General features: G+C 28.8%; 1 protein-coding gene across 7 annotated transcripts in view; it reads left to right on the forward strand.

The window, feature by feature from the left end:
- The first annotated feature begins 4,008 nt into the window (after window positions 1–4,008).
- The window catches only part of LOC126838976 (uncharacterized), a 124,140-nt gene continuing 110,194 nt past the window's right edge, over window positions 4,009–17,954 (forward strand). For 5 of the 7 annotated variants that reach the window (XM_050573823.1, XM_050573821.1, XM_050573820.1 and 2 more), the window contains exon 1: window positions 4,009–4,106. Coding sequence is in view for 2 of the 7 variants with exons in the window: in XM_050573825.1 (XP_050429782.1) it covers window positions 7,040–7,061; window positions 7,138–7,167; window positions 7,256–7,318; window positions 7,424–7,492; window positions 7,847–7,876; window positions 8,087–8,116; window positions 8,401–8,454; window positions 8,714–8,743; window positions 9,069–9,155; window positions 9,467–9,726 (675 nt within the window). In the remaining 5 variants the exon portion in view is untranslated. Of the gene's footprint in view, window positions 4,107–7,022; window positions 7,062–7,137; window positions 7,168–7,255; window positions 7,319–7,423; window positions 7,493–7,846; window positions 7,877–8,086; window positions 8,117–8,400; window positions 8,455–8,713; window positions 8,744–9,068; window positions 9,156–9,466; window positions 9,853–17,954 lie in introns of those variants that run through there. The other 2 variants (XM_050573825.1, XM_050573824.1) reach the window with 2 other exon arrangements.

Consider the following 17,954-nt stretch of genomic DNA (forward strand, 5'->3'; position numbering starts at 1 on the left):
CCAGTACATTGGGGTCGGGGCATAGCGGGGACGGGGAGGTTACAGGTCAACAGAAATAGTTATAACTGATAGTGAAAAAATTACTTTCAAATAAACAACTCGATTCAAATCTGTGGTAGTAGGCTCAAAACAAAGATGATACTTGTTTTTTTACTTTTAATTTTGAATTTACTTCGAGTTCTTAGGCTATCAGAATTAATACGTAGACCGTGTTTCATGTAACCGAAGAAAATCCACCTTGACATCATCAAGAGGCCTCTACACCTGTGTGTATTCTATCGAAAACAACTCTAAATTAAGCGTAGGTACTCTGAAATGAATAAAGCAGCAATTATTTTGAAAACTGGTGGACATTTTTTAATACTGGTTTGATGCATGGATTGTAGTACATTTTTAATTTTAGTTTTAAATCCTATTGTAAAGAAATAAATTCTCCAAAATTGGGATGAGTTTAAAACTTTTAAATTTATATATAATAGATTGGGGGAAAGGAATTTTCTTATTTGTAAGTTAATTCCAGAAGTCAAAGATAAAAATAAGTGATACAAACATGTTGAAGTTATGAGTTAGGCCTTTTAGGAAGTTTTAAGCAGTTCGTTCCTGTTTAGATAAACATAACTTAACCTTGTAATGTTTTTTTTTACAAAAACAAAATCAGTTAAGCCTTAGCCATCAGAATATTATACATATCTGGATTTTTTATAAAACAATGTATTTGTACATGGTTTGAAATAATATATAATTGGGGTTAAATTCTAACAAGCTTATTTGATAGTACCCCATCAAGAAGCATAATATTATGTATAGTATATTAGTTGGATAATTTGGTATCACTTTTAAAATAATTGTGTAGCTGATAGTATAACATTTGTTGCTTTTTGTTTTTTTCAAACCGATAAATTCGTACACAGGTAACCTTCATATTTTTTCAATATAACGTGTAAACACATTATTATTTGAACAATGCACGTGTAAAATATTTTTCTGCTCGTGTATTACAACTTAGATTCAGAGGTTTTTGTCCCTCAAAAGCCTTGTTATAATATAGAAGCTAGTTTGACAAATCAGAAAGCACACTTTAATAAATCATTGTATTAATATAAGCGCCGCTATTTATTTAGATAACGGTTTTTTTCAACACTGTCAAAGAAGCAATATCCTGCCCCAGAATTTTCTTTTGCCGCCCTCCCTTAGAAATATATAAATTATCTACGTTCATGCTAGGCGTGTATGGGAAAATAAATAGTTATCCGAACCTGGTTATCGACCAGTCAACAATTTGATTACATTATTCTCAATTTAAAAATTTTATAAAATATGTACGTTACCTATTGAGTTTCAAAAGTTGCTATCAAAAAAAATAAGCAGGGTGGAGATAATTACAAAAAAAAAAAATCGAAAAATTGAGATCACATTGTATAAAAAAAAATATGACAAAAACAATTTTAATTTCGTTTTTAACCTTAAGAGATATTGAGTAGTTCACAATAAGTGCATCACCCTGTATATTATATATGGCTGAAGGTGATAAAATCATTTTTCATTAAATGCTTCTATGCAAATCTATCGATAGTAGGTTCAAACCAGTTTAAGCAAAGCTGATTCTATTTTTCAGACTTAAATCCCTAAAACTGCTAACCCTTCTTTGCATTCTAGAGGAACGAGTTAATGATACTTTTTTTTGGTTAATCAATGTTTATTGGTAGCATTATGTTTAAAGAATATTCTACAGAATTTTGATAGTAAAAAGACTATTTTTAAAAAAGTATAGAGCATTGTAATTTTATATTGAAAAATATGTAAACAATTTTTGGTGTGTTTCTCGGTTTTTGAAGGGTAGGGGGTGTTTTAAAAAATTGTTTTCTGTTTAAGTCATTTGTGTTTTATAAAATTGGTACACGATGAAATAAGTTCAGTGGTTTGGGTGATATCGTTAGTGCAGAAAAAAAAAACATTTTTTTTATGTATACAGTTGATCGCATGAGATGCCTACAACGTATTTTGTTATTGGGTTTTTTTGTTAAGTATAGCATTGGGCGATTGTGTACACTGCGCGGCATAGCTGAGTCTCGAACACAAAAACAACGGCTAACATAACACACAAGCAAAATTATCAGTGAATACTATTCGACCTAAATTTAATTTTTAGAAAAAAAAAATATGTTAAATTCAAATTTCTTATACTTTTGATAGACATCATAAAGGCATAGCCCTGTGTAACATTTTTGAATTTGACGAAATTCTCAGGGAGCTTTAAGATCTTTTAAATGGCCTGAAGATTCCTAGAATTCCTCCCCCCCTTTCAATTAAGGAGCTGATGGGTAGTACTTAAAGAATATATTTTAAAGGGGACACCTAAATTTTGCTCGCTTCGCTCCGTAATAATACAGCCCTTAAACTTAAAAATTGAAAATTTAAGTATGAGAAACGTAAACAATTATAATAATACAAATCATCTAGTTAAAAAAAAATAACAATGTTGATACCATTTTACTTTTATTAGCCACCTTATAGATTATTTCATCCGAGTCAACACCGTTTAACATCCCTTTCTCGATAAACATGACCCTACGACTGTCTTATAAGTCTTGTGTCGAAGTGCTCCTTAGTATGGTTTAACATATTTCAGTTTTGAGAAACCATGATCACATTTTACTTGTTTGCAGCGGTGCAACTAGATGTTCAGGTGATCCAGTGTAAAACTAAATACTATGTACTCATGACCTTGGCGCTTGGAATTTATTTTACTGTTTTTGGAAAATGAATATTCAGACAATCGCTTTCACATTACTACTCTTAGCGTACTTTTCACTGAGGTCCTAAGCTTACATAAATATATGAAGGCACAGGCTGAGAGCATGGGGATGCTATACTTTTTAGATAGTACAAGTTAAATTCAGATTTTTTTATTATATTCAGATTTTATTGTTGTATCATATTATTTTTAAAATTCAAACAATTGTTTTGGGTGTTGAAATGGCCACGACAATTAACAATAATAGCATAATAATACTGATGTTATTTGGAAAGTAAACCATAAATGAATACACAATTATTAAAAAAGTTAGTTTATGGCTGTGTTGAAAAGTTTTAACTTTTATGTTTGACGACATTTTAGAGAAAAATCAACGCGATGGCCTCAAAAACATTCACCTTTTTAATTGTGTTGTATATAAATATTTAAACTCTAATTTTAACCTAAATGAATTTAAATTCTATGTGATGCAATTTTATGATAATGTTGAAAAATAACAATAATAACCCCAGTACAGTGGGATTGGGGCATAGTGGGGCGGAGGCACATGTCTACAAAAATATTTATATCTAAAAGCGATAAAATAAAAAACAATTAGTAGAAAATTCAGTATGTTGGTAGTAGATAATATATTTTATGTAATTAATCACATAGTTTTCAAATTAATGTTAAATTAATGATATCTAATAAAATAACTTTTAACTAAACGCTTCTATGCTAATCTGTAGATAGTACATTTAAACCAGTTTAGTCTAATCCAAATCTAAAATTCAAATCTAAATCCCTAAAACTGCTATCCCTTCTTTGCCTTCAAGAGGGACGAATTTATGATATTTTTTTTGGTTTGTCAATGTTTATTGGTAGCTTTATGTAAAGAATATTCCACAGAATTTTGGAACTTTAAAGACTATTTTTAATAAGGTATAAGCATTGTAGATTTCTGTTGAAAAATATGTTATTGTTTTTGGTGTGTTTCTCGATTTTTGAAGATGAAGTGGTGTTTTTTAAAAATTGTTTTCTGTTTAAACGATTTCTGTATTATAAAATTTCTACACAAAGAAATATGTTCAGTGGCTTGGGTGATATCATGAGTACGGACATAAAATAAATATAAAAACACATAATATTAAGGTATTGTAAATACAATAACTTCTTAGCTCCGCATCGAATCTAAGCAAATTAACCATTTGTTTAAATAAACGAACATAGTTACACTACAAAAGCCTATTAGAATTCTGTTTTTTCTGGTCAAAGTATAAGCCCATCGATAATTCGCAAGTAGAACATAAAGTTTAAATAGCTGACAAAGCCGATTGTTGTCCTAGAACCTCTTACCAACTCCACAATTTAAGTAAGTATTTCTATTAAACACTACAAATTGTAATTTCGGTAAAACTAAAAAAAGAGCCTAATGAGTCAAATGTAATGGTGTTAAAATCAGCAATAAGGACTTTTTATCGCTAGTTATTTTTTTATCGATTCTTAATCGTATTACACAATCCCCATTTTGGAGAGAACTCTATAATAGATTTTGGTTTTTTGTGATATTTGGATTGAATTGTACTAAAGGATGTGTAGAGAAAAAGGGCAGTTTTTAAAATCGTTTTTATAATAACTCACTAAAGTAGACTTGCGTATACAACCAAGATGAAAAAAAATATTCATTTTTTCTACCCCAAGTCAAAAATACAATATTCAGTAAAATGATTAAGATTTTCCATTATAACTTAAAAAGTTTAAACAGTACAAAGTTGTAAAAAATATAAATTTAGCATAATACACTTGTACAGTTTTTATTTTTAATATTTTTCTGTAATCGCCAAAAATGAAATTTTAAAATTAAAAACATGCAAAATCTTCGCATGTTGATTGACCATTTTTTGTGGCACTTCTTTTATTTTCTTAGAGGTTCGACTATAATTTTGTGGTGGCAATGACTGTCTACTTCATAGATATCTTTGTTATTTGTTTGCGGATCTAGGTCCACAAAAACAAAGGTAGTTTTATATACTTCCATTCGCTGTTTTTTTCATTTGGGTTAAGTTTCTTTTTAATTTCGATATTCGAAACCTTGACTGCAGAATGACCTAGGTCGGCAATGTCTCTTTTGATCTAGCAGATATCAGTATCTAAATGATTTTTATGTGACCGTTAGCATTTGTTTTTAGCTGCTGCTCAAAACCAGCAGCTTCTTCGCGTGTTAAATATTATTATACAATATTATTTAGACAATACGTACAATATTTTTTAAACACAACGCGCGACTTCGGCACTCGAAAGCGGAACATGTGTGTTACTCGTTCGATAAACAAAACGCAACTACTTTTAATAATGAAAAAAACGCACCGTGGGGCCCTATGGAAAATTATTTTCTTTTAATTTTATAATGGGTGTTTTTACTCTAAAACCAAAATTAAGCGAGTTGTTTTCAGTCTGCTTAAACATGTAGTGATGAAAAAACATTTTTAAATCGCTTTCAAGGATGCTGTGATAGTCTGAAAAATAAATTAACTATCAAAATAGAGTCCTAGTTATTGAACTAATAATTACTCATCACAGTTTACCCTTTAAATTAATATTTTTTAAAAAATTGCCTATACTTTACTCCTTGAAAATGGGTGGTGTGACGCCCTTTTAAATAAGTCGAGTGATTGTAATTTTAATGTTCTAATTAGAATTAGTTACCTTAGGACTCAATTGCAACACAAAAACCTACAAATAACCACTATAGGGGTCCAATATTTGCATTATCATAGTCAGAATGAATACTTTGAATACACCTAGAGTTAATCCTACCTAAATTGTCTTTTTATATTCAAATGTCAAGATTTAACTAAAACAATACATTTTACACATTTACTTAAAATTAATTTATGCTAATTGATAAATAATTAAATACAACTCTAAAAAAAAATGTCTAGCTTTACACAGCTCTTACGCATATTAGTTTAATACTATATTAGCAGTGCCTTTAAAGAATAAAGTGTGTTTTAATAATTATAGTGTACACATGATCAAACTCAACAGAAGACCAAGTGATCTAATTTTAACATAGCACTAATGTCTACACTGTAATATCGTAGATATTCAAATCTTAATAGATTTAGATGACACTCGTTTGTGTTGCGAGAGCACAAGTCCATTAAGCACAAGGTGCATTTTCACTCAAAATAGTACTTATGTATTTCCAATGGTATGAAGTCTGTAATGCACACAGGAATTTAAATTATAAATTGTTTGAAAGATAAGAACTTTAACTATGCTTTGTTGGCTTTATTATCCAGTATAAAAACTTAACAGTGGAAAAAGGCCGGTATGGAGCGGGGCAAAATGTTTACATATTCGTTATCAACATGCAAAATACTATCGATTAAAAAATAAAGGGTGTCCGGTAAAGTAGATTTGTTCCCCTAATTTCTAGTTTGAATAGTGTAACCTAAGTTTTATACTATGCGATTCAAATAGTCAACAGACTTATTTTTACTTTTATCAATCCTCAGTATAGTGAAATTACTGTAATTTTGATCAAAAAATTAACTTTTCTAGTTTGATTTCTATCTTCTTTACAAAAAAATCAGTTAGCGGTTAAGAAAATATTGTGGGTCAAGTAGACAAATATTAATACATATATATGTATCAATCCCATTAAAATGGCCCCGAAAAACTATAACCTTCTCATCTCTAAGCCGGAGGTAACTGTGACTAATATATAATGTTTTTTTATTTATTATTATTCGCAGATAAAAATGAAACTCTTCTGTTTATTAATCGACATACGCGCTCGCCCGGCACCGCACGTCTACCCGCGCCCGCCGGGTACTTCGTCCTCGATTATGATCGGATTCCTCGTCAACATGATTCCAACTTTAAAAGTCTGTAACTTCCAAACTAATTACGAGCGGGGCTTGTTCCCCTAATTTCAATTTTGAATAGTGTAACCTAAGTTTTATACTATGCAATTTAAATAGTCAAGAGAATCATTTTTATTTCTGTCAATCCTCAGTGTAGTGAAATTACTGTATATTTGGCCAAATAATCAACTTTTCTAGTTTGATTTCTATCTTCTATACAAAAAAATCAGTTAGTGGTTTTGGAAATATTGTGGGCCAGGTAGAAAAGTGTTAATACATATATATGTATTCATAACCCATTAAAACGGCCTCGCAAAATTATAACCTTTTCATCTCTAAACCGGAGGTAACTGTGACTAATATATGTGTTTTTTTTTATTATTATTCGCAGATAAAAATGAAACTCTACTGTTTATTAATATCTTTATTCTTTATGGAAGTTTTGGCACCTTATGGTAATTATTTTATTATCACAGTTATAAACTTAAAGAAGTTAAATTTGAAAAAAATCAATATTACACTTTTTTACAGATCGTTATATGGAATTAGTTCACATTACAAGTCAGTAACATTTTTATTTTTAAAACAAATGTTTTCTAAGTTTTTAAAATTTACTGTTTTTATACATATTTTTAAAATTGTGTCACAGCTATTGGCATCAAACTTGCTTATGAAAAGAATGATTTAACTATAGGAGGTAGATCTGAAGCAAGTAAGATGTAATATTTTAAATAATATGCTAATATATAAAAAAGCTTTGTATTTGATTTAATTTTAATATTTTTGTATAGCATAAATCTTCATTTGTTTATTCTAGATGGATTGGAGTATCTAATAGAGACAATGGTTGATAATGTCAATAATGACCTGACCTACCAAAATTTCCGTAATCATAGTTATAATAATAATAAAAAATATCAAGATAACAGTAGAAAAATATATTTGAAAATTATATAAAAACTTCATCTCATGTTCACTTTATGCAACTGATTAGTTTTATAATTATTATATTTTTTACCGAATTTTGAATAGAAGCTTTATGAAAAATACTGATGTAAGCTCTATCAACCTCGTTTGATTAATATATTTTATTCTCATCGCATAAAATACATCAACTAGTCTATATAATATAGTTTTTCTACTTTGACTTTTGCCTTATAATTTATATATAAATAATGTTATAACTACTAATTCACTATAGCAAATTCAATTCAATATTATTTATTAATTAACATTTCAGGCCATATTAATTTTTTGACAACTGTACCGGGTAATAGATTTTGTTAAATTTGATAAAATTATTTCTAATATTTCATTCCTATTGAATTCGCCAAAGAGACACTAATTGAATATACAGTGAAACGTACTTATTCCAAATTACTAGCACACATGTTTTTTCTTCCTTGAAATTCATCATCCTGTTTATAATAGAATAGAAAATTCAATGCAATTACATTAATTTTTGTGTTGTTAATTTCAGATCATCCACAAATTCTCATGAGAAGAACAGGTAATACATTTCATTGCACTTTAAGGAAGCGTTTCCAAACAGTTTTTTAATATTCTTTATGCACACGAGATTTTTGTATTAATTTCTGAACTTCCAGTTCACCTAATGCAAAATAAAATCCTTTTTTCATATATTTTATATTTATTATACTTATTGCATATTTATTATTTATAATTACTTTGAGAATAATAATATGTCCTATTGACAAATACCAATATGATATATCGGTCTCAATAATAAAATATATGGGGGTACATTAAAATGTATTTTGTTTTAAATTTTAGAAGTCTATGATGATTTATTCGACAAAATGATTCAAGACATAGAGAGTAAATTAGGTAAATATAAAAAAGAATGTATTTTTAAATAAAAAAAAAAACTATATATGTTTTATGTTTAAGATTTTAAAAAATCATTAGAAATAAAATTTAAACCGTTTGTTTAAAAATCGTTATACAATATAAATTTACATTTATACAATAATACTGCGCATTAATTAATATTGATCTAATTGACCTAGTGGATGTTATGTATAAAATATATAAACCGGGACTTATTAACAGCAGAATAATTAGATGTTTGATGTGTTTGTTACAGGAATTGATATGCCAGGAGATTATTTCGGTGGTATGTACGATTGGTCTGATATTCATAAATAGCCTTTAAAAATTGTTTTAGAGTTGATCTTTGCTTAATTTTATTTATTATATTTTTTGTGTCAAAAAAGAATTGTAATAAATTCAACTTTTTGTTGAAGAAAGAGGGGCAGAAAGTGAGACTACAGTGTTAATGTGTAATAAATTATTCGGGATTTGAATTATAGAAAAAGTAGGAGGTTCAACAATAATATATGGTTGTACAAAATATTAGTTGTATCACAATTATGCGAATAATATATTATTTATCTTAATTATGTCTCCTCAACACGGTCTTTTAATAATTATTGTCATAGTTGAGGAAAAATTGGAAAACCTTGCAAACATGAGAAGAGACTTTGTTGCTTGGTCTTTAAAAAGTATAATCAGACGTCGTATGCTAGGTAAATATTATTATGGAGTTGTATGGTTTTTGAACGCTATTAATATATTTTTATATATTTAAGTTATTTGATAGGACAAGGATACAAATAATTTGAGATTTTAACAATTAACTAAATAAATTATAATTACTAATACGTACTTTCATGTAATACAAATATCATGGAAGTTCAATACGACACCATGCCTATTGTATAATTTTTTATGACTTCGTATAACCTAATAAAATAGTTTTTTGTACCATAAGGATAAGTAGTATCTAGTAAGCTATTATTAGCAAATTAAAAAAGAAATGTTTCAAATTTTTAATCAGGATCAGTACAGGATGTTATATCGTTACCCAATTGTCGTTTGCTCGGAATATACTGGAGTACACTAAGTCCAGAATCATACATAAGCGAAGTTAACATTGACTCGCCTAGCCGTACATGTATCATAACAAGTTGTTCTGCTACCGAAATGACATTCAGGAAAATCGGTGCTACATGGTCAGTTTTTAGCTCATATGGCCTTGAAAATACACTCGAGTATTTCTTACAACACGGACGTCCACAAACTGCACCCACATACTAACTCAATTTCAGAAAAAACACTAGCATCCTTATTCTGTTCTTTACATAATATATTATAGTTCATCATATTATTATCACTATATACACTATAAAACCAGAAATTTTAAAATATTATACATATATTTAAGCTGACGGGAAAACAACCGTCTTAGGATTTTTTCAATAACATATTTCACATAATTCATTTTTTGTATAGTAAGTACGTAATGCTATAAGCCTATTTCTGTATCATGTAAGGTCTATCAAAAAAATAAATAATTACCGAATAAGTAAAGTTGTACTTTTTTTTCATATAATCTATTCCAACTATTTATTACTGCTTCTAAATCCTTTCCTTGTATTTCTACCTTTATCAAATGATTGTGCAAATTTGGTTGACAGGTTCATCGTTTATATTTCTGATAGATAATTCATCTTAATGGTTATTATATAGAGATTGGATGCTATAGATTATATTATCTAAATTTAGTTCTAATGCTGAGTGGCTAAGTAAAACAGTGTAGAATATATTATTTATATTGTATAGCCAGTTGTGGAAAAAATGTCTCGCTGGTCAACCTCAATGGTATTGGATTGGCTTAATTATGACTAAAATAAGAACAATGCAGCATACGAAAACTAATCCTACATAATATTTTAAATTGAAAAATAATATCTATTTCAATTTTTTTATAGACTTACTCTTTTTGTTTTTTTTTTATAGAATTTGAGTTTTTCTATGTTTCTAATAAACACCAGAGGCGGATAAAATATTTCACTAGCAAAGAACAATTTTGGTTAGCGTTGTATGAAAAAATTGTCTAATATTTCAAATATGCCTTATATTATTAGAACCAAATATTAAATATATTATTATACAGATCTTTGAATCAGAAAATCATTGATGAATAAGTTTCTTAAAAAGAAACCCGTTCAAATAACTAAATATATTTGGCACAAAATGTACCTTGTGAGAGCTAATAATTTAAATAAATTAGTAACTCCTCCTTAAATACAAAGTAGGTCCAATTAAATATCTGGTTATTAAAAGATCACAATAAATTTGTTGCTGAAATAACTAATTCACATTTGTTCCTGTAATAATTTAGTTTGGCCGATTCTTAATTTAGTTATTTCCGATATGAATTTATCGTGTCCTAATAATATTATCCCGTATCTTAAGTAGGACCAATAAACAATAAATAAAATATATAATACATATCGATATGTTAAGTATATGTGTGTTTAATTACTTAAAATTTAAAAGTGTTATTTCACTTTTAAAATGATAAAGTATTTTTAAATTATTTTAATGAATTACATTTTTAGCTGAATAACTAAATGTATAATTGACTGATATTTGTTTTGAATTTGTGGATCTATTTCATTATTCTTACTGCCTAAATGGAAAACGGTTATCGGCAATAGTGTTCCACAGTAACTAAAATAAAATAATAATAATAATTATCGAATGACGAATTTATAGCAACTAACTAAACTATTGAAAATTGATGATCTTATATATTATACCTTAGAATATAACAGCTATGAATTTACTGAAAATTGAATATGACTCAACATTCGACAATGTATTGATGGAATTGGTTTAGACTGATTGACTACAATAATTTAATATACCAAACTTGCGGTTGGTAGTAGTGTTGCAGACAATAACAATTATCAATTTAAGTGGAGAGAGTCCATATTAATATTAACCATACTGAAAACAAATGGATAAAAAATTTAAATAAGCTTCTTAGATACTTAAATAATTATATGGTAAATAAACAAATATTACTATACACATATATTAGTTATAATTATACAAGTAAGTAAATAGTAGTAGTAAGTTAGTTGCGGGCAGGGAAAGGGCACAAGACATATTCGTATTACAATGTGTTTCCTGTGTATTTTCTATCGAAAACAACTCTAAATTACTAGAATATTACACATATCTGGGTTTTTTATAAACCTATGTATATGTACATGGCTTATATGGTTTGATGTAATTTATTTTTGGTGTTAAGTAAAAACCAGTTTATTTATTAATTCCCTTCAAGAAGCATATTATGATTAGTGTATTAAATTGGGGTTAAAATGGGGTCGATTGCTTGTCCGTAGTTCCGGGGGGAATCTTGCAATTTAAAAAGATTTATTTCTCACCCGTCAGCAAAAATTATGCGTAGTGCGTTTGAGCGTGAACGGTACTCAGAAGTGACCGGTACCAGGTTCAAACCCGTCGTTTCCATCAAAACACTTTTTTACGTTTTCTTACAACTTTTATTCAACCTTTATGATAATTTATACTGTAATAAATCTAAAATTTTAAGCTTTTAAATTGAAATATATATACATATATATATAAATAATATGTGAATTAATTATATGACATTGTACATTAAAATATATAGATACTTACTTACGAAAACGAAAAAGAACAAAATAACTAAAGTAGATTAAAAAATTAATCTAAAAATAACGTTGGTTCCTGTAATCATTTAGTTGGGCCGATTATTTATTTATTAATTTCCGCTAGAAATTTATCGTGTCTCTATATTATCCCATATCTTAAGTAGGACATTATTTAACAGATATTATTCAAGCTCCCTAGAAATAGTTTTATTAAAGTATGACGCAAATGGCAATGTTATTTATATAGTAACAGACCGTTCATATTTCTAAAAAACACCAGAGATGGGTAAAATATATCTCTAGTAAAAAACAACTTTGGTTTGCGTTGTAAAAAATATTTGAGATGTTTCCGATATCATTAGAACCCAATAATTAAAAATGTTAAATATATTATTATACAGAGCCTCAAGTCTAAGAATAAGTATCTTAAAAAGAAACCCGTTCAAATAAAACACAATAAATTAAGCACAAAATGTACCTTGTGGGACCTAATAACTCAAATAAATAAGCAACTGGCATGGAATTTTGAGAATTTCGTTCGTATTTTATATTTTTTTATGTATACAGTTGATCGCATAAGATGCCTACATCGTATTTTGTTGTTGGGGTTTTTTTAAGCATATCTAGTGAATACATTGGGTGATTGTGTACACTGCACGGTATAGCTGAGTCTTGAACACAAAAACAACTGCTATCTTAACACAGAACCAAATGTAACAGTGAATACTATTCGACCTAAATTTAATTTTTAGCAAAAAAAGATTTGTTAAATTCAAATTTCTTATACTTTTGAAAGACATCATAAAGGCGTAGCCCTCAATAACTTTTTTAATCTGACGAAATTCTCAGGGAGCTCTAAGAGTTTTTAAATTGCCTGAAGATTTCTAGAACTCCCCCCTCCCATTTAAGGAGCTGATGGGTAATGTTTTAGGAAAACATTTTTCCTATAAACTCGTTCCTCTAGAAGGCAAAGAAAGGATAGCAGTTTTGGGGATTTAAGTCTGAAAAAAATTAATCTAAAAATAACATTTTTATGCGCTTTGGAGAGAATTCTATAATAGATTTTGGTTTTTTTCGATATTTGGATTGAAGTGTACTAAAGGATGTGTAGTGAAAAAGGGCAGTTTTATAATATTAATGAGCACATTCTATGATGAATATAATACAAATTATTTATTAAATATTTCAACACCCTCCCTCAGTAAATAATTTCTATAGGTCGACTTTCTCTTTCAACTGACTGACTCCCATTGCTGACCGTAACATCTCAAATCGTTGTTTTGGCAATGGTTTAGTTAGGATGTCTGTAACCAGGGTTCTGCATGTCAATATACTGTAGTTGAAATTGACCTTCCTCGTACTTCTCTCGAATAAAATGATACCGCGTCTGAATGTGTTTTGTTCGTCGATGAAACTCCGGATTTTTCACTAAACGTAAAGCTCTTAGTAGAACTATTAGTGTTTATTAATCAAAACACGATTAAAATTAATTAAAGTTTGTAATACCTCTTAGATATACGTTTTAAATTAAGAAAAAGTTATCAGAACTTTCTAGAAGATGACTGTTTTTTGGGATTATATACAAAAAACAATATTTTCATCATCCTCGTTTTTCGTTTTTTTGTTAATTGTTAAAATACAATTTAAATAGACAACAGAATCGTTTTTATTTTTGTCTATCAGTGAAATAGCTGTATTTTTGTCCAAATAAAGTATCATTCAAGTTAGATTAGTACCTTACAAAAAAATCAGTTTAACGATCTAGGAAATATTATGGGTCTAGTAATAAATGTATATATATATATACATTCTTTACTGTGTGCAATTTGGTCCAACTTGAGAGATTAAGATTTTAGTGAAAGTTTATTCCAATAGATGGCGCAATTTGAACAAATATCACAGCTGATAGCTAATCAGCTGACATATGGACGGTTGACAGCTGATCATATTTATTCATAGTTTCTGGCCAAAAAGAAATGGTTTTACATATCAAATTTTATAGTTACCATTTTAGTCTTCGATAGATTACCACCTTGACTGTAACATTTCAAAACATAGCCCAAAGAATCAGGACAACACAGAGTCCTGTACATAAATCTCGAAAACAAAACTATTGTTGATGAAAACGATAGTGACAGCAAACCAGTCGGGCATTAACACGTGCACCATTTTTTCCATAGGGATGGGGATAGGAATAGAGATGGTGATGGAGTTGGAGTTTGATAATAAAATATAATCATAATAATAACTAATAATAAACTAATAATTTGTATAACTTGTGAGTACTATGTTCCAATTGTATTTCTTAACCCGTACGAAGCAGGGTACACGGGCAGCTAGTATATATATTTATTTATTTATTTGTTAATTTATTTATCATCCTAAAACTGTCTCGTTATGTATTTGGATTTTGTTTACGTTACAAGTCAGTAATAATTTCATTTTATAAATAAATGTTTTTGAAATCCACTGTTTTTATACAAATTTTTAAAATGTATGTAACATAGCTCATTACATGAAGCTTGCTTCTGAAAAAAATGATTTAACTTTAGAAAATGGATCTGAAGCAAGTAAGATGTAGTAACATAAAGCATATGTTTAAGTTTTAACTATATTTATTAAACTATCATTTTGTAATAACATATTATATATTCAAATTTATACTATATGTGACATTTTTATAGAACTATCATGTTATTATTATTCAATATACAACGCGCGTAGTGTGATATAGAACCTCTTTGAATAATTTCAATAAACTTAAAATACTCTAATAGATAGCGTACATACTCATTACAGGCGTAACATTTACATAACAATAAGTTCATTATAGAAGTGGTCGGACACACGACTCGACACGAACTTAACCGAGACGAACTTAACCAACACAAAAACGCACTATTTAACCCAGCCTACAGCGCAGCGAAGCGCAGTTGCTCTCTCACATCTCTCATACAACCTTCCTCTCCTTATTGTGTGGACGCCAAAGTCGGGTAGCTGTTATCAGTCCGCCGCGGCCACCAATATCTTTCCTTTCCTTATTGTGTGGACGCCAAAGTCGGGTAGCTGTTATCAGTCCGCCGCGGCCACCAATATCCTTTCTTTCCTTATTGTGTGGACGCCAAAGTCGGGTAGCTGTTATCAGTCCGCCGCGGCCACCAATATCCTTTCTTTCCTTATTGTGTGGACGCCAAAGTCGGGTAGCTGTTATCAGTCCGCCGCGGCCACCAATAACATAATCCTTCCTTATTATCCTTACACATACATACGCCGAGTCCGTAGCGATATATAAAAATACTATATTCATTACAATTCAATTACTTAAATGCTTTAAACCGTACGAGTTTCTTATCACACACGTGTCATTATTAAGCAATAAAAACACTGTTGTTCTTTCGTTCATACATATACCTATACCTATACCTCTTAAAAGTGTCGTTAAAGGTCATTAATTCTAGCGGTCGAACAATCCTATTACTCCCATGTGACTATTTTTGGTCAGCGAGGAATGTAGTCGGTTTATAATAACTCAGTAGACGTTGTTATTTCTGACAAGCGCATTGATTATCATAAAACCATTGGTAGACCGTGTACTGAATTACACTTTAACGAGAAACAGATGGTCGTAAGATAACGTTAAAACACCAGTGTCTGAAATATTTTTTGAATGAAAACATTCGTGTTAAAACAACGTTCATTTCGGCATATCAAGATCACATACTCAAGGAAAATCGACAAGGTCATAGAGCTTCGAGTGACTCCACGACAAGGTATGTACTGTATACAATATTATAACACTGTGTAATAGTAAGTCTAGAGGCAGGAAGTGAGCCCTTATAGTAAACATACACACATGCACACCCCGATTAAGAGACGTTTACATACTTATTTAATATATCCTTTCACCGCCGCTTCCCCGTGCTTTTCTTCTATTACAAAATGGCGCCCAACGTAAAAAGCTTTTATTCCACAAATCACAAAATTTTTGGCTTCGCCCGAGAAAAACCGCTGCCCAATTTTTTCACAACTACAAAAACTTGGTAAAATTACAAGAAATATAAATATAAAACATTAAGTAAATTATATATTAAATAAACATATGAACTCTTAAAAATACTGACATTAAAATTAAAAAAATAATCAAATATTGTCATAAAATTCTGTTAACTGATATAACTAGAAGTTTTCTTTTTCATTCTACAATTCAAAAACCATTTTTGAAAATATTACAACTATAATATAGAGTATACATACTACACTAATATATAACTAACATCCGATAAAACGTTTTAAATGGAATCTAAACATACATATAGTACTTATGAACGAAACAACTTAAGTCAATTAGAAGGCACCCTTGAATACTGTTATGACAGAATTACAGTGACGCCAACCAGGTCATTAAATGATCTAACCGAGATTAACACGGCAATACACGGGTAATTGAGCCCCGACCGATTTTTCTGTAGAACACTTAACAGGGGTGACAAAACTTCTCTTTGTAAACCAGACATAAAACTTTTAAAAATATCGTTAAATTTTTCATTACAAAACTCTCAAAAATGCCTAATTTGCTTACAAACTTAAATATTTAATAAATATATATACCTACATATGTTTTTTTGTAACATATCCAAATTTTCACAAACATAAACACTTAATAATTTCAGCTTTGTCAATACACTGAGGAAATGTAACTCTTTTAATACACAAATACTTAATTTCGATTTTATTTTTTATATATCTTGGTGAATATCATACTATAGATCTATATACTATCTTATTATAGATGTAGATAACTTTAACATTATAACCACTGCATCATACCAACTTAAATTTTGAATACAAAAATAATATTGTTCTAACATAGTTCATTTTTATAATAATAACAATAATATACATAACACCTATAAAATAAAGGCCACTCATATAATAATACATGCTAAAAATATATATATATATAAAGGGCAATACACATAGGCCTAACATATAATAATGAAAATAATATTAATGCTAATAAATAGAGCATTAATAAATAAATAACGCTTTTGTATAAGCCAAATATATAATATTGAAACCGATAAAATTATATAAATATAGCAATGAACTTAACAAGAATAGGTTTTCATTAAACAACATAATAATAATATTCGCCAAGCAAATCGTAAAACATTATGAATCTTTATAACAAATATTATAAAAACAATAATATAACAAAATCAAATTTAGTATAAAAGTATCACCCTTTTATAATTTCAATAATGCAGTAAACAAATCCATTACAATTATTTCACAACAAATAATGCGTAAAATAACAAATAGTATAATTTCCTAACATTCACAATATTTCCACATATCCCATAAACAATTATCGAATTTTTGCAAACAATCCTTATACACAATATTACTGTATTACACGAAATCAACTACAATTCACACCTAATTTTTTTTTAAATATCACTTTAATACGCTCAAGCGAGGCTTCAGGCCGAAATAAAAGATCATATTAGTATACTTAATGAACCATAAATATAAAACTGAAATTTATCATAAAATACCAAATCAAAAACTATCATTACTTTAATACCAGTATTAAAACACTTTTCTAATTACAAACCGAGATACCTAATAGCAAATGCAAACGGGAAATGTCCTTATAACCTAATAATGCTAATAAAATTGCGACCCATAGGATTTTCTTAATTTAAGGTTTCAAACATAGAAAAATAACATCGCACAAAATATTATTACCGACAAAATGTCGGGATATAGCATCAATACTAATTACATCATTAAATATACTACCAATAATTAATATAAGCATTATATCGCAAAGTT

This window comes from Adelges cooleyi, unplaced genomic scaffold (genome assembly GCF_023614345.1).
Source record: "Adelges cooleyi isolate 19-005CV unplaced genomic scaffold, UGA_ACOO_1.1 ACOO_flye_CR_arks_rails_tigmint_CR_PRNA_30, whole genome shotgun sequence".
Lineage (NCBI taxonomy): Eukaryota > Metazoa > Arthropoda > Insecta > Hemiptera > Adelgidae > Adelges > Adelges cooleyi.